Genomic DNA, 24092 nt, shown 5'->3' with positions numbered 1-24092 from the left:
GACACCCTCTTCAATAAGTGGTGCTGGGAAAACTGGACAGCTACGTGTAAAAGAATGAAATTAGAACACTCCCTAACACCATACACAAAAAGAAACTCACAGTGGATTAAAGATCTAAACGTAAGGCCAGACATCATCAAACTCTTAGAGGAAAACATAGGCAGAACACTCTATGATGTAAATCACAGCAAGATCCTTTTTGACCCACCTCCTAGAGAAATGGAAATAAAAACAAAAATAAACAAATGGGACCTAATGAAACTTCAAAGCTTTTGCACAGCAAAGGAAACCATAAACAAGACCAAAAGACAACCCTCAGAATGGGAGAAAATATTTGCAAATGAAGCAACTGACAAAGGATTAATCTCCAAAACATACAAGCAACTCATGCAGCTCAGTATCAGAAAAACAAACAACCCAATCCATAAATGGGCAGAAGACCTAAATAGACATTCCTCCAAAGAAGATATACAGATTGCCAACAAACACATGAAAGAATGCTCAACATCATTAATCATTAGACAAATGCAAATCAAAACTACAATGAGATATCATCTCACATCGGTCAGAATGGCCATCATCAAAAAATCTACAAACAATAAATGCTGGAGAGGATGTGGAGAAAAGGGGACCCTCTTGCAATGTTGGTGGGAATGTAAATTGATACAGCCACTATGGAGGTTCCTTAAAAAACTACAAATAGAACTACCATACGACCCAGCAATCCCACTACTGGGCATATACCCTGAGAAAACCATAATTCAAAAAGAGTCATGTACCAAAACGTTCACTGCAGCTCTATTTACAATAGCCAGGACATGGAAGCAACCTAAGTGTCCATCAACAGATGAATGGATAAAGAAGATGTGGCACATATATACAATGGAATATTACTCAGCCATAAAAAGGAACAAAATGGGGTCATTTGTAGAGTCTCTAGGATGGACCTAGAGACTGTCATACAGAGTGAAGTAGAAAGAGAAAAACAAGTATCGTATATTAACGTATATATGTGGAATCTAGAAAAATGGTACAAATGATCTGGTTTGCAAGGCAGAAATAGAGACGCAGATGTAGAGAACAAACGTATGGACATCGAGGGGGGAAAGCAGTTCGGTGGGGGGGGTTGAATTGGGAGATTGGGATTGACATGTATACACTAATATGTATAAAATAGATAACTAATAAGAACCTGCTGTATAAAAAATTAAATTAAATTAAATTTGTAAAAAAGAAGTAAATCATGGGGTGGGACAGTGGGGGGGTGCTGGGGGAGGCGTGAAGCATGGAAAAAAGGGCTGGCTTGTTATCTGCCTCAGCCTCCTCTGGTGTATCACATTACTTTGTGACCACAGGTAACAGAAATGCTTAGAAATGTGTCATAGGATTGCCTGAATATTAATGATCAGGTCAGAAAACATCACGTTTATCTTACTCTTCTCATAGGGTCCCATTTGTCATAAAAGTCTTTAGAGCCATGAAAAGTAGGGCTAACATTTTCTTTCAAAAGTCTAGCAAAGAAGTAAGCGATGGTGCTCCGAGTATATTTTATATAAGGTCAAAAGGAAAAAATAGGCTTCTACCATGCTGATGGCTCAGATAGGCTGTGATGCTCTGCTACTCCCTGCATCTAGAATTACATTAGTCTCATGCCCAAGCTGAAGGATCAACATCTTGGCATTACATGATCTCAAACGTGCTGTTTCCCTTGCCTAGAACATGTGACTTAATTTACGTTCTTAGTTTCGACAGTATTAAGAAACCAATATAGAAATGTAAAAAATAATAATAAATAATAAAATCAGATTGGCAAAAGGTTGTCTATCTCTGACTCTGGCAGAAGTCATGACCTTGCCATGAAGTATGGGTAGGGGATCATTTAATCAAACAAATATATTTTATGTTTTTAAAAGACACACGGATTAAGATTAAAATGTATTAAAAAGCAAGTTCTTGGAAATATAGCTCCATTCCCTTAATTATGTTACTTTACAACACCAAATGATATAGTGGCAATAGATCAGACACACAAAGTAATTAATAGTTTTTCTTTGAAGAACTGTTATTCTCAAATGCTATTTATTATGAATTTGAGCTTTTCATCTGGAAGTCTTAAACATGAAAAACTAGACTATTTTTTTTTACAATTCTAGATTCATTTATGAATATCGTGCATGTGATTTTTGTTCTACACACACGCGCGCGCGCACACACACACACACACACACACACAGAGGAACTAATTGCTAGATTTGTTCTTGGTCTAATCATCAAAAACAAATCCAGGAGCACAAACTATAGGGTGACAAATCAAATTGCTTTTTATTGAGTTTGATAATAAATGAATAATAGTTATCACGAACTATTTCTGAAAAATATTCAGTAAACTGAGGATATGCTACATATCAGTAAAACAACTGAGTACAAGACTAATATTGGCCTTAGGTGTCCATCTAAAATCTGATTTTGTTTGCTTTAAGAAAAAAATGTTGAGATTCTTTTCTATCCAAAGATTAACAAGTTATGTTATTATCTATAAAGTTAATTCTTATTTGTTTATTACAGCTGACAAATCATTTTACCACTCATGTGATAAAAAAAAAAAAAGCCTACCATTTGGAAAATCCACAGTTGGTTTCATGGGGCATCGTACACCACATTTTCCATTTAACAATGCTGCTGGTGAAACCCAGCTGTCCAACCTTGCTGTTAGTGACTACAGTATATACAGCAGAAACAATCTGTCTGTTGACCTCCAGCTTAAGTTCAAACTATGTCATTCTGTCAATACCATCTACCTTGATTAGGTTGGGCTTTATACACAACAGGTTATGATCCCAGAGGGATGAAAAGCTTTCCCAAATTAAAAGCAGAAATTTAAAAGGAAATACTCATACATTCCTATGCAGTTTCCATTTGATATCCTCAAGACTTGCCCATGAACTCAAGCTCACGTTGATTGAATGTGAATGTTTCTTTCTGGGTGTAGCCATCTTACAAATTTAATGGCAGGAGGAAAATAATAAAATGCGTTCCATGCTTCAATTAGACCTTTTATAACTTGGCACTTGAAAGATGGCAATGCCGAAGAAAAATCATTAATCCCCAAAAATAGGCAAGAAGAGTTGGGCAGGAGAAGACAGAGCTCCAGGAGTCTAGGGCCTTGGCACAGCATTTCCTCACACCAACACAGCCCGCCTTTTGTCTAGCCTCATCGTGAGCCTTCTTCTCTCATGCTTCATGCTATTTGGATGAAATGTATACTGTATTTGATTCTAAAATCCAAAGCAATACGACCATGCTCTCAATTTTATCCTTATCCAAAGGAGCGGTATAAATAACCAGCAATAAAATGTTGGCTAGCCTTGAAATGCCTATTCATGCACATGAATGATAGATGAAAGAACACACACATACACACACATTCACAGAACTGCAAGATACAGACTAAAAGACGCATCCTTCTACTTTGTGTTTTATAATAGTATGCAACAGACTTGCCCCAAAGGATCAGAGTTCTTCATAACCCCAGTTCAGATAACTGTGGACACACAAATGCAGCCCTAGTACTTTGAGTCACAAGAGAATAGTGGTAGAGTGATGTTTGGAACATGTGCAGCCCTCTGTGAACCTCCGAACTCATTTTCAAATGATGTATTGACTCTGTGAATAACAGAATGTATAAGTTAGCTAGGAGTCAAGGGAGCTAGAGATTTCACCCCTCTTGGTCTCCTGCCATACCTAAGCTGTCAGCACCAAACCTCAAACAATCCCACTGCGTTTCTCCCCTGCTCCGACTCCTGCAGTTCCAGCGTGGCTGAAGACAGTTACCAAACCACAGTGGTTGGTTCCATCACTAGTTCATGCTGTTTGACTTCAGCTGAGGCCCCAAACTACCTCACAAATTCTTCTATCTCAAATTGACTCCCTCTCACATCCAAACTGTCAACCCATTTCTGGTCTCCCTTTCAACACCAAATTTTGGAAAGAGTAATTTGCAGCCACTGCTTCTGTATCCTCAAGAGTTAATCCATCCTGAACTCCTAAATTCTCTCTCCTGCCTTCACCACTCAAATGAAATTATATTCTAAAGTTTGCCAAAGATCTCTCCCAACCAATCGCCAAATCTCATGGCACCGTTTCAAGCTTCCCCTTCCCAGACTTAGTTTTCCAGACACAGACAATTCTCCTTCTGGAAACTCTTTACCCAGGTCCTCTATACTTTTATCAGCATCTCCCTTTTCTTCCACCTCCACCTGCCCCCACCTCTCTGGGCATTTCTCTGTCTCTTTTTCTAGTGTTAGTAGTGCCGGTGGCCTCTCCCCTCCTTCCCCTGTCTCTTTAAATCCCAGGCTCTGTGAATAAACTTCTGTGAATAAACTTTCTCTAACCCTGACAACTCTTCTTAGCACTAAACTGTTATTTTCAATGACTGCTGCACATCTTCACTTAAGAAGTCTGCTAGCACTTCAAAGTCAAAATAGCCCAATCCAAAATAATCACTTTAACCTTACTCCAACCATCTCTTTCAATGCCCTCCTTGATTCTCTACATAATTTCACTATATTCTTAGTCACCAGGCTCAAACCTTGGTGTTACCTTCACTCCAGGCAGTTGCACTGTCAACTTTACTCTCACAATGCTTTTTGACTGTACCGTCTACTCCATCGCCGTCAGTCTTGTTCAAAACTTCTACACATTTCAGCTGGACGCTTAAGGCGGCTTCCTAAATGATATTCCTAACCCTCTTGCGATCATTAAGGGGAAGAAAGTCTTCCTAAGATCCAATTCTGATCACTGGATTATAGCATATTCCTACATAAAACCTTCAGTGTTTCCAGTGCTTATTAAATAGAGTTCAAAGTTCTTAGCATGGCCCCAAGACCTTTTCAGATCTGTTCCCTCCACCTTTAGTTTTATTATCTAGCTTTGCTATCAACTACCAACTAATCCTGCCTTTTGCTGAATCAACACTTTTCTTGTGCATTTTTTTTTTAGCCTAAAATACCCTTCTTCTCCGTGTTTTCCTGTTAAATTTTATTTACCCTTCAAGGTCTAACTGCCCAGCAACCTCATACTCAAATCAGTTGTTCACATGTGTGCTCACCCGTGGTCTTTTTCACCTTTGCGTCTGCACAGAGCCTGGCTTCCTGCCTTGCATTTAGTAGGGTGGCTAACTTAAACCGACCATCCTCCTGAAGACTTACCACACTCGCTCTACTGACAGTTAATGACTCCTCATGAACAGCCCCTGTAATCGCTGCGCACATTATCCTGCATTATTCACCTCACTTCACATATTACTCGAATTATCTGGGTACATTTTTTTTTTTTCACTACCAGGTTGGTTAGCTCCTTAAGATTAGGCACTTTTCCTTTTCTGTTACTCATACAGTTGGTCCTCTGTATCTGCGGATGTGAAACCCACAGATACGAAGGACCAACTGTACTGCACCATTTTATATAAGGGACTTGAGCACCTGTGGAGTTTGGTATTCGTGGGGGGTTCCTGGAACCAATCCCGTGCAGATACCAGAGGGACAACAGTATAAGAGCTAGATTACTAGTTCTCAAAGTGGGACCCAGACCAGCAGTATCAGCATCACCTGGGACCTTGTTAGACATGCAAACTTCTGGGTCCCACCCTAGACCTGGTGAATCAGAAACTCTGGGAAGAGGCCCAGCAATCTGTGTTTTAACTGCCTTAAAACAGTGTGATTCTGATGCACACTCACGTTTAGCACTGGTGGGAACGAACTTAATTATAAGCAGCCCTCTATAAAATAAGATATAAATAAATAAACTGTTTACTGTCTTATCATTTAATATTATTTTGGCATATAATTCCCTCAAAACATTAAAAATATGAGTAATCTATCCATTTTTACTTCATCAATATCTTAAATCTAACTTGTACATTTTGAAGGGTTTATTAAAAAATTATAGAAATGATGACATATAGTGATATTCTTTCTATAAAGTTCAAAGACAAGGTAAATAATAGATTGTTTGGGCATGAACAGTTCTAGAACTAGTTTTTTTAAAAAACAAGGAATGATAAGCACAAAATTCAAGATCGGGTTACGTCTGGGGAAAAGCAAATGAAAAAAAGGGAGGAGAGGAGGAACACACGAAGAGACCCAGGTCATTGGTAACATTTCAGGTCCTGAGTTGGGTGGTGGGTTCACAGACATTCGTTACATTACTGAAATTGATTAATTAATATGGCCAAGTATGGATCAATGGTGATAGTATTTCATGAACTAAGGATTATTAATTAATCTAATTCTACATGCTCTGAGATCCATAAAAAAAATTTTAAAGAGATAAGAAAGAACTAATACTTGCCACAATCTGTCCTTAGTATTATTCTGAATCACCAATTATGACGTTCATTGCTAACGGTACCTGTGTGCGATTGAATGCCACTCTTGCAAAGACAGCTTGGGACACACTGGCCCTCTTCAGCTCATCTCTGACTTGCTGGTAGATATCTGGAGATACTTCCACAGAAGAGTTGGTTGGCTCCGGCTTAACTGCTCTGGGAATGGGTGGATGGTTCAGAAACTGCTGGTTGATGGCTTGAGGATGCTGGTGAGCCAGGAGCCGGCTAACGGCAATCTGTTGGTTTATCAGATGGGCCATGGCGATTTGTTGCCTGACAAGTTGTGGACTGAGCTGGGGAGAAAGAAGACCAGGGCTCATGATGGGCTGTAACGCGGGCACTTGGTTTCGGATTGGAGTACTGTGGTGGATTTGGCTATGTGGAGACTGTTCGCTGGTTTTCCCCAGGGATGCCAGCTGGTTCATATTTGGTAAATGCATTGGACGCTGGCCCAGAACACAATAGTCTGAAAGGTTTTCTCGTTCCACTCTTTCCACTGTTAAAAGATAAAAATGATAATTCATCATTATCGACATTGGCATAATTTGTTTCTGATACACGTAGTATTAAATTATATTTCTGGTATATTAATGACGTAGACGTTTTTCATACAAAGCTGGAAGCCCCAGAGTAAAAGTGAGTTATCCTTTCCTGGAAAATGTTACAATAATAGATTTTTCCATAGGTTATGGTATGAAAGTAAAAATATTTGCCACTTCAATTTTCTTTAATTCCTAAAACTAGGCATTTTATTAAATAGCCAAGACAGAAACCACGAACCATTACAAATTCTAAATCCTCTCATATTCCCAAGCTGTATCATCTCCCTCTGTGACAAAAGCACCAGCTGTTTTCATCTTCTGTAGTTTGTGGTTAATGGTGTAGTTCATGGTTATCAGGAAATGACAAGGACAACGTCTCCTGTCAAAGTAACTGCTACCTCCCAATAAAAATCTCACATAAATACTATTTTACAGCTATGGAAATATTTATACAAAATGTCTGTCACATAGTATATCCTTTCATCTCCTCACCTGCTATCTTTTTTATAGGAATATTTCTTTAAGAAATGGATATTTTAATGACTGTGATCTGCACTAGGATAAGAAAAAAGTCTCACAAAATTAATAACATCGCCTTGATTTGCCATTAAATAAAATTCTCCCTTTCTCCAGGTTATCTATCTTTTATGTTTTGTTGAACTTTAGTAAAGATTTAAGGAATAACCTTGAAAGGGAGAAAAAAAGAAAGTATCATATATGTTCATACATGAGGCAGATTCTTTTCTTCCCTCAAGAATATGCCTCAGGAAAGAGTCACATCAGAGTCAAATCCTTACCTAAAACTTTGTATTACATTATTATGTAAAGCAAAGGTTTGTTTGGGGAAAACACATTAGGCTGAAACAACCTCTATCCTTACTAGCTTTAAATGCTTATGGATGTAATCTAACAAAATCTGTGTTTTAAAGTAAAAATTCCTCATAGATTTAGTAATTTTTTCCTACAGCTGAAAGTGTTTGATATGATAATGCAAAAGGGTATTAATATAATGTTAAAGAACACTACTTGGAGTGGTTACATGCTGGAGAGCAGAAAAGTATTCACCTATAAGACACATTTTTAAAATAACTGCCCCCCTTATATGCAAATAGCGCTTGTAAATTGGTATATGGTTTACAGCGACAGAATCATATTTGATCAAAAAAGTGCTGAGTCTCAAAAAATTTAGGAAATTATGTGTGCTGGAAAACTAGTTGAGATGACTCAAAGTGATGACAAAGTCACTAGAACCAAACCACATGCAAAAAATTTGAATAAAATCAACCAATGAACTATAAAGCCAAGGAAAGTGATATTTCTAAATTAATATTTTATGTAATATGTGATTTTCAAGTACATATGTGGAAGTAAATTAATACATTAACCATATGTAAATAGATATCTGATCATTTTATCTATATTTCTAAAGGTTTTATATATTTAAAACTTCTCATTGGTAATATAGATAAACATCCACATCTTGGGAGCACCTTATATTCAGACATATACAGTATTTCTTCCTGCTTTTTAAAAAAACTGAGTGATTGCTTAACTTTCCTATGAACCCCTAAATAAGTCAAAAGTTTACCTCAAACTTCTTTAGGAGTTCAATTTCCAACCTAATCCTTTCAATGTAATTCATATAGTTTGTATTCAACTTTCCTTCATAAGGTTCAAGGTGAACAAATTATTTTAATCTTATTCTCTAAAGGCAAACGTTTTTCATTCATTGTATTAATTAAACTTTAAGGTATACAATCTGGAAAACCAAACCAAGCAAATGGTTAAGAGCCTTCAAACAAGGTAATCGAACACAGTTTTCATAGAACAGAAGTTACTATTGTAAGTTCCTTATTGAAAGAAGTAAAGAGACCACGGACTGCTTCCAGAGTAAAGTCATACTTTATAGGCAGAAATATTTGCCCTCAGGTAGACATTTGATTTGCTTTTGTTTGTTTGTTTGCTTTTTAATTCAGCCAAAATAAAGGCAAATTCAAGTAGCAAAAATTATGTTTTCGGGTACTTAAGAAGCAGACGGTTTATCCATTTCTTTTTCTACTTAAAAAGCATAGAAACACCCTCTTAATGCATACATTCTTTGATCAAAAGCCAATTTTCCAAAATGTCAGTATTTTCATCTTTCAATGACTTAATTACATTTGAGTTACTTTCTTAAGATACATCTAAATCCCATCATTAATAAAAAAACAAATGTCAGAGCTCCATGAAACCTCTATGAAATTGGTGCCGTAAGAATCAGAATAACGTCAGTCCACAGTCCTTTAAGATTATACATAATAATCCTCCTTTTCCTTATGAGTTCCCGGAGCATTAGAGTCTCATATAGTTAAGAACAGTAACTATGGAAGCATCCTTAGAGACATGTGGTAACACCATGAAGTATTAACTGATTAGTAAGCCATAATGAAGGCATTGCAAATGCAAATGTCTACACATGCAGGTAGAGCACAACAGCCAGAGAAGCCGGCAGCAGAGATACTAGGAGGAGAGAGAGAAACCCTGCCCACTCCAAACAAAGCAGCCACTAACTTGATTCAGCCAGTTGTCTTTCTCATATTGTCATTTCTTTTTTTTTTTTTACATCTTTATTGGAGTATAATTGCTTTACAATGGTGTGTTAGTTTCTGCTTTATAACAAAGTGAATCAGCTATACATATACATATGTTCCCATATCTCTTCCCTCTTGCGTCTCCCTCCCTCCCACCCTCCCTATCCCACCCCTCCAGGCTGTCACAAAGCACTGAGCTGATATTCCTGTGCTATGCGGCTGCTTCCCACTAGCTATCTACCTTACGTTTGGTAGTGTATATATGTCCATGCCACGCTCTCACTTTGTCACAGCTTACCCTTCCCGCTCCCCATATCCTCAAGTCCATTCTCTAGTAGGTCTGTGTTTTTATTCCTGTCTTACCCCTTGGCTCTTCATGACATTTTTTTTTCTTAAATTCTATATATATGTGTTAGCATACGGTATTTGTCTTTCTCTTTCTGACTTACTTCACTCTGTATGACAGACTCTAGGTCTATCCACCTCATTACAAATAGCTCAATTTCCTTTCTTTTTATGGCTGAGTAATATTCCATTGCATATATGTGCCACATCTTCTTCAGATTTTTTTTCAAAAAAATGAAAAATCTGGATTTTTACATGATAGCTCCTAAATTTAGGTATTGGCAAATAATTCTATTTTCAAAACACAATAAAAGCCAAACAAAACATTTCTGAAAACTAGATCCTGCCCATCCATGGGCTACCAGTGTCAAAATTTTGTCTACGAGACTAAAGACACCCGCTATGTTGTTAAAGAAAAAAATATTCAACAACACTTGTTAAAGATGTTAAGGCAGACCTTATCCAGGACCATCGCAATAGGTACAGGGACCACAGCAATGGGATTTTACAGTGGGGAGAGAGATTGGGCGCAACTCCAAATACAGCATGGGCAAGTGGGAATTTATAGCCAAGGAGCAGGGTGGAGGTCAGGGGATGGAAAATTACTAAAAGGAAACATCAGGAGTAAGTGGGATTCTGGCTAAACCAACCTAACAGGATTCTTTGCTAAAGACAGGCTAGGGTGATCAGACATCACCTGGGGGATGGTGGAGGATGAGGAACCTGATGAGAATGAGATATCCAGGGTGATCAGATACAAGGCTGGGGGTTTCTGGTTAAACTGACTTAGCAGGGTTCTTGTAAAACTGGATTTTACAAGGAAGTGCACAGATGGGCCTAGGAGAAGGTTCAGGAGCCTGTCTAAAGTTTGGTCAAGCAAAGAATCTTTGTCAATGTTCTCCAGTCCCTGACAGCTCTATCAATAAAAGTCAAGTTCTTTACTTCCAAGAATAAAGAAAAAACAAACAAACAAACCAATCATCCCAACTTTAAGAATGCCTAAACATCAAATGGTCACCAACAGGCTGCATCTCTTCTGACCAAGGTTCATGGTTTTAGGAACAGTTTGCACAGATTTTGCCAAATCTGAAAAACTTTTTTCTTTTTTTTCTGCTGCCACTCTTATACAGATAATATCAGAATAATATTTTAACCTCTTATGTCACAGCAGATGAAATACAAATGCTTACAAAAAAGTCAGAGGAGCATCAACAATGCACCAGACTCAGTCTGAAAGCTGAGCCTGGGCCTTCAGTATTTCTTTTCCCTTTTCTTTCTGGCCTTCCTTCCTCCCTCCCTTCCTTCCTTCCTTCCTTCCTTCCTTCCCTCCCTCCCTCCTTCCCTCTCTTCCTCCCTTTTTCTTTCTTTCTTGTTAAATTTGTTGAAAGTAACCACAATGACTAAAATGTAGACCTAACAGCAGTGCCTGATTTTGTGTTTTGCTTTTTCATTCTGATAGAAAACATCATGTTAAGTCTACTTTAAACTAAACCAAGACCAAAGGTAACTCCCTGGCTCTGAGGGCCCATCTTATCTCTGCAATACTCAGCCATGGATCAGAAATCCTTAAAAACCTGAAGGATAAAAGGCAGCACTGCCTCTCATGACGAGCACAATGTTCACATTCACAACAGAAAATATTCTCAATAAAGCCAAAATGCTTACTTATTAAAGAGACATTAAAAACACAACTGCTTCCAGGACTTTACATCAGAGCTGCAATTTAATTCACAGTGAATTTGATTCTACGGTTGGCAAAGTCCTAAAGGGCAATCTGTGAGGTGGGAAGTGCCTGGGAAGGAATGATTACCCCAGCTTCAAGTACAAGTCCCCAAACAGAGTGTGGCTTGAGGCTGTTGAGGCAAGTGGGGCTGAAATATTTCTACACTGGGTAGCTGAGCAGCTCTCTGCAGCTATTTTAACCTCTGGAGGAGGGTCCCAGTCCCGGGGCCTTGCCGGTGCATAACTAGGATCTGGAGTCTGCTCAGGTTTCTGAGAAACTCACAGTTCCAGTAGGACCTTGCCAATTCCTTTGAGCTTTCTGGGATTGAGTGAAAATTGCACAGACTAGGAAACAATTATGTAACCACGCTCTGAGCTTCTGGAGTTCTATATAACTCCAAAGTAGGAGAGGCCTTTGTAGCCCTGTATCAGAATCCCATGGGCTCCTGAAGCCTTCCCAAGCTCAGAGAGTTGATGTTCTAACCAAGAGCACCCTATGAACATTAGCTATTCAATGTCCAAGACCGCTGGCTATGGCAGGTTGCTCATAGACAAGAAAGTAACACTCCTCCCCAGGGATTTATCCACATTACAAGGAAAAGATATTTGGTTTAAAAATCTCATTTTATTTCATGCAATTTTAAGTACATTTTGAAGTCAAGTACTTATTTTAATAATCACAAATCCCTGATATATACATATGTATCTTAGGTGGTTGCAAGAACATTCTAAATACTCAAGAAAATATATGTCTATATATAAATCTTGTCTTATATTCCTCTCTGGCTCTTAATTTTTTATTATAATTTCTTTATGGCAATTTTGGGTAAATATGTTTTCAGCTGTTGGGAAAGATGTATGTTATAATAGTTAAAAGCAGAGATTTCTAAGCCAGACTGCCAGGGTTTAAATCTCAGCTCTACCATTTGGTAGATGTGTGACCTCAGGTAGGTTACTTAACTTCCCTGTGCCTTAGTTTCCTTGTATATTTAATGTGGGTTAAAACTTATGCCTACCATGAAGGATTACTGTGTGATTAAATGAGAATATATATCAACACTTAGAACAGTATCTGGCACTATGCAGTTTACCATTACTATTACATTCACCTTGCCTGTGTGTGTCTGTGTCTGTGTCTGTGTGTGTACTGGCATAGATGGATGGACATAAATTGTACATTTCAGTTTTGCGCTAGGTCAGAGATATTCAAAATATAGTCCCTTGAACCATCAACATCCATATTACCTGGAAGACTCTTAGAAATACAAATTCAGGATCTCTTAGAGTTCTTATGTATACCAAATTTCCAATGATTCTTATGTACATTAAAGTTTGAGAATCAATGTCTATATCATTTTTGCTTTTACTTATTGTCTTTTGAGATTATACAAAATACAGCTGCCAGGCGATTTTTATGTATGCTAAAGTTTGAGAATCGCTGTCCTATACTGTCTTTGCTTTTATGTTGTTGTTGTCTTTTGAGATTATACCAGACATTTATAACTGTCATATTCCATTTTTTTCTCTAAAACCTAATGACATTAAGGATTCAATCTGACTGAACGTTCACTATCCTATAAATGTATCTAAACATTTTAAATTTTCTTCTCTATGATGTATTTTTAGTTTTCGTTGATGATTAGTTTAGTTTTTGTTATACTGAAGAAGCATTGACTGGACCTGATACTAGAAAACTGCATTCAAATCTACATTCTAACTCTTACTAGCTGTGGGGTCTCTTTGAGCAAATTGGAGATTCTCTGGATCTCAGTTTTGCCATAGGGAAAATATTATTATCTTAGAATTGTAAGAGTAAATTTTAGATGATCAGTGTCTATGTGAAAGATCTTTATTAAAGGGCTACTGTAAATTTCACAAAATATCTATATAATTATGATTAACAGATTAGGCTTGACATTTCAAAATTTCCTGATTAGGACATTCTGACCAATGTCTGCTGTTTCCCAAAGGTCATCTAAAGAATTGCAACCTTTCCTTTGGTTTAAGTAACTATGCCATGTTACATCATGTTACTTTTTAAAACAAATCCCTACAGTTTAGAAGAATTCGTTGTCAATTTAGAATCACATGCTTCATGGCATATGCAGGAATATGTTGGATTCAGCTTCTCCAAATGAGGCTTAATAGTTCACATCCTGACCTTCAAATTAGGAGACAGCAGAATAGACGGGAAATAAAATGACAATCTCACAACTCTTGAAATTAAATTTACAGGAATGCTACATAAATATGGCTTTAAGTTTCAAAATTTATTATAAATAAAAAATGGAAAGAAAACTTTAGGAATAAAACATGCTTCAAATGTATACGTGTTACATTTACATTAACCAAAAGAAAGAAGGAGAGTGTCCTACAGTTTTTTTAATTGAAGCATAGTTGATTTACAATATTGTGTTGGTTTCATGTGTATAGCAAAGTGATTCAGTTATACATATATATGTATATATCTATATTTTTTTGGATTCTCTTCCATTATAGTTTATTACAACAGTATTTTAAAAAAGCAAATGTTTAATGGATTGCTTTTATTTTCCAGGTAATGAGTAGGTATCAAAAAGGTCCTAACTAAAAGAAATACACACATACACACACACACACACACACACACACACACACACACACACACACACACCAGTTTTTCTTCTTCAGTTTAGTGTTTCTCTGTTAGATTTCATTATTTTTATTACATCTATATTTGCTATACATGCTATATAAAGTAAACCCAGTAAAATTTCAATACTCCAAATATACTCCAATGACTTTATGCCCCGAAGTATACTTTCTGAAGAGGATTTATGAGCAAAAGGTAAAGCATCTGATATGTAGAGATGTCTGTCAATCAAAGCAAGACAGCATAGGATAGGTGGAAAGAAGAGCAAACTGGGATTTTTAAACCTGAGTTCTAACTAGCTGGGTGATCTTGGGATTACCTGTAAAATGAGAAAGATTACCTGTAAACTGGTTTTAAAGCAACCTTCCAGCATCTTGATAGCATCTTAAAGAGTACTGCTGCTAGGATTTTCAAAACAATTCCCTTTCTCAGAATAATTGCTTCTGTTTTTTGACTTTTCGGCAAAAATTCAAGACTTTCCCAAGATATCTCTCTTTGTGAAACTCCCCAATGCAACAGGAATAATAGTGGATTACAGTGGCAATAGCAGCAGTTGTAGTACTGCTCTTGCAAGGTTATCTATCAATACTGCTTAAAAGACTGATAATTTTTTCCAGAACTATGAACCTAGTGCTTCAGTGCAAACCTTAACACAATTGCCTTTGAGAAATAAGCCCTGGGGTTTTGTCCATAGTTATAATGAGTGGAAAGAAATGAATTGGGTAAAAGGCTTTGCACTGAGAAATTTCTGGAATTTCTGGCCTATGGATTTTTCCTTAAACCATTAAGATGCTTATACAAATGTAAACAGATTAGCAAGAATGAGTGCTAATGGATTCCTTAATAAGCTAACACTGCAGTATTCCCCAGAACAAATCCTGGAAACCCTGGATAGAAGAATATAAGCCAAATAAAAAAGGATAGTGCATTTCTCTGTGACTCCTTCAGCCTCAAAAAGTACTCTGGAAGTGATTCTACAAGGTAAGACACAGGCTGGCCATTTGGCACTCTTGGTGGGGAAGCTGCCAATCAAATCGACAATTCTGAATGGGCACCCAAACCTTGAGCACAGGGAAAAGATATTCTTGAGCATATCATTGCCTTGGACTTCCAAACCTCCACCCCAAGTTCCCTGCTCCCGTGACACTACACCCCAACATTGGGCCCCAATTTTAAGGATAATGATCCTGTCTAATACCAGAGAAGTCAGGTAACTTGTTCAGGGACAAATAGCAGTCCAAATGTAGACAAATAGTTAGGAAAAATTAAAATGATTAGGACTACTGGCTCTAGCCTCATAAGCATAATAAATCACAAGACCAGTGAAAACTAGTGGGTTTTTTTTCTCTTTTTCTGCATAACTCAAAGTGAAGTTCTCGGGGCCTAAATGTTTCACAAGTACTTTTGTTGTATTCCCTTTAGAGAAAAATGTTTTTATTATAAGTGACTGCAGGTAACATCTAGCCTTCTACCACTTACATAGTAGCTAAGGCACTGAGCTAAACCCTTTACACATCACTGTCATTTAATTCTCACATAACAATTGTATGACATAGATATTATTATGCCCACATTATTGAAGAAGAGGTTGAAGCTCAGAAAAAAACAATGTCACTAACCTATTAAAGCAAGTAGCAGAAATCAAACCAATGTCTTTAGGACCTTTAAAGTCTTTGCTTACGCTAACCTGCCCAACTTGGAACATGTGGTTGTTATTAATTTTAGGGTTCAAGTCAGGACTCATCAACTTTCCGACAGACAAGCCCTGCTTTCTGTTTGTATGTGTGTGTGCATGTGCACATGCGGCATGAAAATGCATAGGTGACATGATGAGTGGGTGAGTTATCTGAATGGTGAGGGCTCATCCTGAAGCCTCCACTCTATGCCCTGTAAACCTTCCTGATGTGACAGACTGCAGAAACCAGTCAGTTCTAAACAGTGAGGAAATTACGGATTGTTCCCAACTGAATGAGCTAATCACTAAAATAGGATTATTCGCGTTTGCTTGTTTATTGTTTTAATTCATATGATAGACATTTATTAATCAACTACTATGTACCAGAATGATGACAGCCCCTACAGATACAGTACTGAATAATACTAGCATGAAAGAACTCCATCTATAGATTTGCTTCAGACAATTTAACTGAGTATAGATGGGCCTGTAACAACTGCCTATGATATAAAATGCATTTCTATTTGATGATAAAACATAGCTCCTTTTAATCCCTATTTTGTTGTTTATTTAGCAGCTCATGCTAGTCATCTGTAATACAATTTCACACTCACTATGTTTATTTTCATGAATCCTTCCATTCTTTTATTTTTCTTGCAGCCAAAAGGCTTTGTCCCCAAATGAGTGTCATCAGCACGGAGTCCCACCTGACTGATGAAAGACATGAATCACGCAACTGAGAGCTTTTGCAAGTACTCTTTATAAACTCTGTAAATATGAAGTGTTTGTTTGAAACAAGTAACCAACAAAAAATAAAATGGGGTAGGCACACTCATGTAACATGGTAATAACCTGAGAATCTCAGGCAATCACAATAAATTCATATATGATTGAACTACTATATGAACTTGGTGACATATAATTTTGACCTACGAAAATGGCATTTACATATGATTCAACCTGATATTTATTTAGACTCCTCTCTCCGAACTAGGCTACACATTAACGTTAAAAAGCCCTACTGTCCACCCAAAGTCTTTCACTGAGTTAAAACTCTTTTTAGAATGTAAACATAACACTAATTTTCCTGACAAACCAGAACAGCATCCTGTCTGCCAACACTGAACATGCCCAATCACTGAAAATACTCCTGACTTATTCTCTCCTAGTCAATAACTGTAGGTACAAAGTCAATTTGTTATATAAAAACTGCTTTGCTGTTAACACAAACATAGACAGACATGATCTCAAGAGCTAAAGCCAATATTCCATATATACCAGATACAAATCCCACGCTATTGGAAATTAAAAACAAAACTATAACCAGAAGAGTTCACTATATATAATTAAAGAAAATATTAGGAGTCTGAAAGGGCTGAAGGGCAAAGAAAAAAAATAAGTCTTTTAGGACTATGAAACCGAAAGGTTTTTTTTTCCTCTAAATTTGTTAAAGAGAATCTGTCTCCGGGTTGAGAACTTGCTTGCAAAGTCTCTGCCTAGAGCAAGATATTCAGAGCCAACTTTTTAACTCCTAATAAAACAAGACTTGGAAGGAAAATGCTTCCAGCCCCAAAAGCGAAGTGTACCAGCCGGCATTGTGATAATACCATATGACTGGTTTTCTTAGGTATATTTTCCCCTTATTATCAACTTCCTTTTCCCATCATATTAAGATCCACAAAAACATATATTATCTACCATAGAGCAACTTGTAGCTGAACACCTTTGTTTTTTGACAATAAAAGTTCATAGGACCGATTATGTTCCATGGAAAAAGTAAGCATTGTCCACCTTTACTGTGTCTGAATGCTATTGTCCCTTTTGGTTTCAAACAATGCTTCATGGGCTTCCCTGGTGGCGCAGTGGTTGAGAGTCCGCCTGCCGATGCAGGGGACACGGGTTTGTGCCCTGGTCCGGGAAGATCCCACGTGCCGTGGAGCAGCTGGGCCCCGTGAGCCATGGCCGCCGAGCCTGCGCGTCCGGAGCCTGTGCTCCGCAACGGAAAAGGCCACAGCAGTGAGAGTCCCGCGTACCGCAAAAAAAAACCCCACAAAAAACAATGCTTCATAATACTTTGATAACGCTGATCATTTCAAATATTCCTACAGCTTTCTGTACAGGTTAAAGCTACTTATCTAATAATATCTTGATTTTTACTCTTTGCTTTAATTTAAAACTATAATTTCAGAGGTGAATTCACACATGACAGGAAAAAAATGACATTTCAGAAACTTAACATTATCATTCAGGAGCATTCTATGTGGATTAATTCTTTAATTCAACCTAATAAGGAAAAGTGAATCAAAGAAATAATCAACCCATAATTCATTATTTTCCATTGGCCATTCTCTCTGATTTCACAGGACTTAAATGTTTGGGGCCATTATTTTAAGTAAAATACTCAATAAACTAGCTGGAAACACCTCAAAGGGATGTTTTTCTTAGGCTACATAAATGGTCCCGAATTTTTACTTAACAAAGGTGTTACTGTCTCTTTCAGTGGAATTGATTAACAATTGCTAAATCTTTAGCTCAATAACTAATTAACAGAAAAAAAAATGATTTTAACCGATAACTAATTTGCTAAGGACATTTGTAATATGAATTAAACAAGCAAAGGTTTTCTCTTTTTTTAATATATATTTTTTCCAGACCTTCTGAGTTTATTATGAACATGTATATGTGATTATAACATGTTACAACTTTCATCAGACTTGATGTATTTATGACATCTTTCACTTCTGCCCCAACCTCCAAACCTGACACAAGTCCCCACAGAATATTCCTTTTTACCCACTGACTTCCTACTGCAAGTCCTTATCACTCCTAACATAAGTCTCTTCTAACCTTTGGGAGATGAGGGCTCCACCAGAAAGTAGGCATAGAGGGAACTTACCTCAACATAATAAAGGCCATATATGACAAACCCACAGCCAACATCGTTCTCAATGGTGAAAACCTGAAAGCATTTCCACTAAGATCAGGAATAAGACAAAGGTTTTCTTTCTTCTCTCAATTGAGACGTCCGATAGCAAATAAGATTTAGTAACAATAGAATATGTCCAAAAATAAAACTGTTCTAGTGCATATGTTCAAATAAATTCATCTATATTAAATTCAATTCTATTAATATTTACTAAGCATCTACAATATACAAAGTCCTATGTTCACAGGGCTTGGAGGATGGCACAAAATGGATGAGTCCCCCAGATGTTCTTTCAAGGGATTTTTGGTCTAGCAGGGAGATTATTCAAGAATCAAAATTACTACAGAACATGGAACTTGGAAGGTGACAGCTTGAAAGGTCAAATGTTAGAACTCATAGCCTGGCTTGTACCCCAGATGATTCTAGATTTATGTCCATCCCCTTGAGAGTTCAGAAGTCCAAGGTCAGATAATCTCAAATTCTTACATAGGGTAAGAATCGTATCACCAGTCAGACAAAGAGCACATTAAACAACTATCTACCGTAGACAATTGTCATGGTAGTCCTAGCATCTTACATAGCACTTATATTTAAGAGCTTCAAGCACCTTGCAAACATAAGTGCTTTTCAGCTTTTAACTCTGTAAATCATCTGAGGAAACACAAGTAATAATTTTTATTTAGTCGATCAAGAGACCAAGAGAATTCTCTGATTTTAACCTATGGGTTTCCTCAAAATAAGAGGATGTCACCACAATCATACCAGATTTTAAATAAGCTGGATATTTCCTGGTCTACACACAAAAGCTCTCATTTCACAACTCTGTAGATTCTTCATCAAGCACCACCAGATCTTTGTTTTTGAGTTTTTAATTTTGTTTCTCAGCAAGACAAAAGGAAATCTGAAACTATGAGAAATCTAAAGCTCACTATAAGAAAATGCTAAGAACTAAAGAGCCCTGGACCACAACCCTTAACTAGGTCATCTCAGTTCAACTCCCTGCTTCTCTCTCATTGTTTCCCAAACATAGTTGGTCCAGAACCTGTTTCAGGGCTCGCCACCAAGCCCCCATACCAACCATTCTCTCCTTCACTGCTAGATAATCATAACAGCCCGCCCCCACCCCTACCACATGGCATGAGCTGCCTCATTCTCTACCACTCACTCCATCTCCAAAAACTTGTCTCCTTATCCATCTTCCTTCCTTTCCTCCAGGTTCTGAAGCAAAGCTATTTCTCTTTCTTTCAAAGGCAAAGCATCCTCTGTGCCCCATCCCTTCCTAGTTTGTGAACTGTTGCTTACCACCCCTCTTCCCCTTCAGAGCCCTTGGCCTCCTGTGGCTCCATCGTCTTTCTCCTGAGTATTGGGGTGGGGTGGAAGTATGGGTACACTTAACCCTAATGCTGCAGTTAGCTGCTCTTATATCCTTTCCTCATTCACGCAGTATCTGCTATCCTCATTTCCTTGCCACCTTCCATCTCAGATGCATATAGTTTCTCTTTGTTCTCACACGACAGGGAAATAGCTCCCTTCAATGTCATTATGGCCCCTTTTTTGCCAAAGTTAAGAGCCTCCAATCACCTCTTCTCCTTCTCCTCCTCCTGTCACCCTTGATAACATTTCTCCACTGGTAACCCATCTTCCCTTGGCTTCCATGAAGTCTCACTTTCTTCCTAATCATGTCTTCTTAACCCATGGCCCTTTTACCTCTCAAAGCTTCCAACCCCTCCTGTCCTCACTCTCCCCTTCAGAGAATCCTCTTTTGGTATCATTTTAACTATTACATCTAAAAAATTAGCTCCAGAATCTATTCTCTAGGCCTGTCTTTTGGTCAGGTGGCTCCACACCTTGAACAGCCCAGGGGATATTTCTACCTAGTTCACCAACTCTCACTGAAGCATCAGCAACTTCCTCGCAGTTTATATCATCCCATTTCTGTCAAAACCATCAAGAGTCACTTAAGCTCAAAACCTTGGACTCTACTTTGATTTCCCTTTCTCTTCCCACACACATATTGCATTGGTCACTTCTCTCTTTCTCATTCCTGCCACCAGAGCCAAAGCTCTACCTCCCTCACCATCTTACTGCAATAGATTCTATTTTGTCTGCATCCTCCAGGGTGTGCACACCACCCTTCTCCCTCCCATTTGCCTCCCCTCCTGCCATAAACATATTCATATCCATACATGGTTTTAGATGGCTTCTAGAGGATGTGTTTGGTTTTTTTTTTTTAAACCACCATTTTCATTATTGCTTCATTGCTGAAAAACCTTCAATGATTCTCAGTCTATCTCAACTGGGCTTTCAGAGTTCCCTAAGATGTGTTTACTACCTTCCCAACTTTATTTTTCATCACTATAACACGAACACTCCCCACAGCCAGGTCCCAAACATTTCTGCTCTTTCACCAATGTTTGGTGTCACCATCAGTCCCACACCCTGCCATGCTGTTATCTTTTCCTTTTCACCAATCAAAAATCTTAGCCATTCTGGGCATGTTATATTACAGCATCATGATAAATGCACTGCCATTCTAGACGCACTGGACAACCACCCATAATTTCCAAAATATATCATGCTCTTCTGCATCCCTGCATCTATACTCAGGAACTTGCATTTGCCTGAAATGTTCTTCCTTCTCCTTGTCCTCTCTGCAAAACTCTATCTGTACTTAAGGTATAACTCACGTGCTACTTCTTCTCGAATTATCCCCTGACACCCAGCAGGTATAATTTATGGACCCTTCTCTGTGTTACCACTATACTAGTTTATACCGCTGTTATATATTTGCCAGATATACTTATACGGCCACCCCCTGCTAGGTTGAGGGTGACACAGCTAGAGGTAGGAACCATATCTTAAGTGTTTCTGAATGTCTCTCACTGCTTCTAGCACTGAATATGGGCTATAGTAGAGATACTCACTAAACATTTTATTAAAATTAATTATCTAATTGTGACTGTAACTTTCTTGCAAGGAAGGACTAGGTAATGATCCCCACTTAAAATCCTGCCAGGTATATATAGTAGATGCTCAAATTTCTTTTTGAATGATAGTAAAATATGTTATATTGTTAATTATTTCATAGAGAATGTAGGCTTTTTGAAACCAGGAATTGTGTCTTATAATTCTTTCAGATAGTAAGTATAGATGATGGATGGATGGATGGATGCAGAAAGGAAGGGGTTAGAAAAGCAGATCCTTTTTCCCTTTCCATTCTTTTTTAAATGGCTTATAAATATGAGAAGATAGCAAGTTTGTTTCTTTCCATCTACGAACCACACTGTGGACAAATGATTGTTTTTACTTCTTTAAACATTTATGAATAAACACATTCAGGCTAAAGAAGCAGCTACCAGTACAGCTACAATAAGCTTCTTAAGATTCAAGCAAGAAATGAGCCCACATCTGAGCTTAGGGTCCAAGGCATTCCCCACGTACCATTCTTCCACTTGGTGACACTACCAATGAGCTCCTAATTGGAAGGTTAGGAAGGGTAAGGTGATCAATGAAGGCACATCAGTGTTTACCAGTGTAAAGGCACAAGGCTCTTTCAATTTCTGGAAAACCAGTAAGAAGGAAAGTGATTGTTTGCGGAAGTGATGTTTCTGTTTCAATTAATCTAATACATATATAAAATTCAAGGATTTGATATTGTCATTACTTTACACAAGGTGCAATATAGGCAGAGGGCAGACAAACTTCCTTGCCAAGCACCTTAATTTAGATCCAAAACGGAAAGCAAATTTCTTTCATGACCCAGAAGAATTAGGTAGACAAAAGTTAAGTTACTGGTAGGAGGGAGACGCAAGAGGGAGGCGATATGGGGATATACATATGTATAGCTGATTCACTTTGTTATAAAGCAGAAACTGACACACCATTGTAAAGCAATTATAGTCCAATAAAGATGTTAAAAAACAAAAGAAGTTAAGTTACTTTTACCTTATCAGAGCTAAACAACAGCAGAGGCAGAAGTACCAGCAGCTGATTAAAGGCATTGTCCTGACCACCATGGCTAAGCAAGGGCTGCCTTATGGAACCAGGTCAGGGGACACTGATTTCTCTATCCAACTTCGAGGCACCACTTTGTAAATGACACAATCATTTTTGGGTACAAGAGGTGCTTTAAATGTGGTAACATTATATCATTTCAGCTATAATGATCATAATTACTTATTTCTTTTAATCACAACCCACTTAACCACTTTAGTACAGAGAACTAGTTCAAGGAGTTTAATTTTCATTCAACATCTAATCTTTGTGTTTACTGAAACCCTTCACAGGCTTTGTTTACTGTCTGCTTGCTGGCCTGGACGTTTGATCTTGCAAGACTAGATCAGACAGGGTCAGATAAAATACTGATTACTAGGATAAACCAGGCTTGAGGAAGTAACACTGGTTTTTAAAAATCCTCATTTCTCCCAGCTTTTTAATATTTTGCAAAATAAGCTCAAATAAACAAACAAAATTAAGACAACTAGCAATCAGGGGCTTCTTGAGCAATGACTGAGAAAAGGAAAGTGATGGGGATCATTTTGCTTTCTGGCCACAGTACAGGGTTTGGTTAGGTCCATTCATTCTAGTGGTATTATTTTATGACACAAATAATTTGGAGATATCCACTAGAATTGTGTGAACTTTCAATGACCCCTTAATTCTTGTGACATATTAAAGACTTGAAACTGACCTGACTGAAGACGGCAGTTCATTTTGCTTTTGGTGCCAGATGAAAAACACTTTAAATATAAAATTATTCTCTTTTAAATTATTAATTTTTAATTAGGAAACATTTAAAACATATGAGTGCTTCTTTGTTAAGGTACTTTCTTATTCTTATAAGATCCCTTGCAGAATTAGATTGCCATAATAGTATAATTAATAATAGTACTGCACATAATTGCCACTTAGTTTCATAAAACTGATGGGGCAAGTGTATGTCTAAATAGACTTAATCCAAAAGAAGAGTGAGGTTAAAAATATTGTTTTAATAAAATGCATAGAACCTATGAAAGAAAAATTGATAGGTAAATCCCACATAACCCTCAAAATTCTTGAAAATAATTAATAGCATGAATGTTTCTAGGTCCCGGGGGATTATCCTTGGGTCCAACACTAAGACTCCTACACATTAAACAACCGTTAATATCGGTCTTTTTGTTTTGTTTTGTTTTTCCACAAAATGTATGTATTTTTCTGAATCCTGGGAGCTTATGAGCGCTACATTGTAAAATCTAGGCCAGAAGCAATTACAGTATGAGATGAACAGCAATTAAAAGAATGCCATCTGAACCA

The 24092-nt window shown here is 37.6% G+C and overlaps 1 protein-coding gene across 3 annotated transcripts in view; it reads right to left on the bottom strand.

Moving 5' to 3' along the window:
• SATB2 (SATB homeobox 2) overlaps window positions 1–24092 on the bottom strand; it is a 196268-nt gene that overhangs the window by 74285 nt on the left and 97891 nt on the right. For all 3 annotated transcript variants that reach the window (XM_033859920.2, XM_073807435.1, XM_019939203.3), the window contains one exon: window positions 6409–6881. In XM_033859920.2, the coding sequence (XP_033715811.1) occupies window positions 6409–6881 (473 nt within the window). The remainder of the gene's footprint in view (window positions 1–6408; window positions 6882–24092) is intronic.

This window comes from Tursiops truncatus, chromosome 7, assembly GCF_011762595.2.
Source record: "Tursiops truncatus isolate mTurTru1 chromosome 7, mTurTru1.mat.Y, whole genome shotgun sequence".
Taxonomy (NCBI): domain Eukaryota; kingdom Metazoa; phylum Chordata; class Mammalia; order Artiodactyla; family Delphinidae; genus Tursiops; species Tursiops truncatus.
Note: the sequence above shows the minus strand (reverse complement) of the source record. Positions and strands in the feature narration are given on the sequence as shown.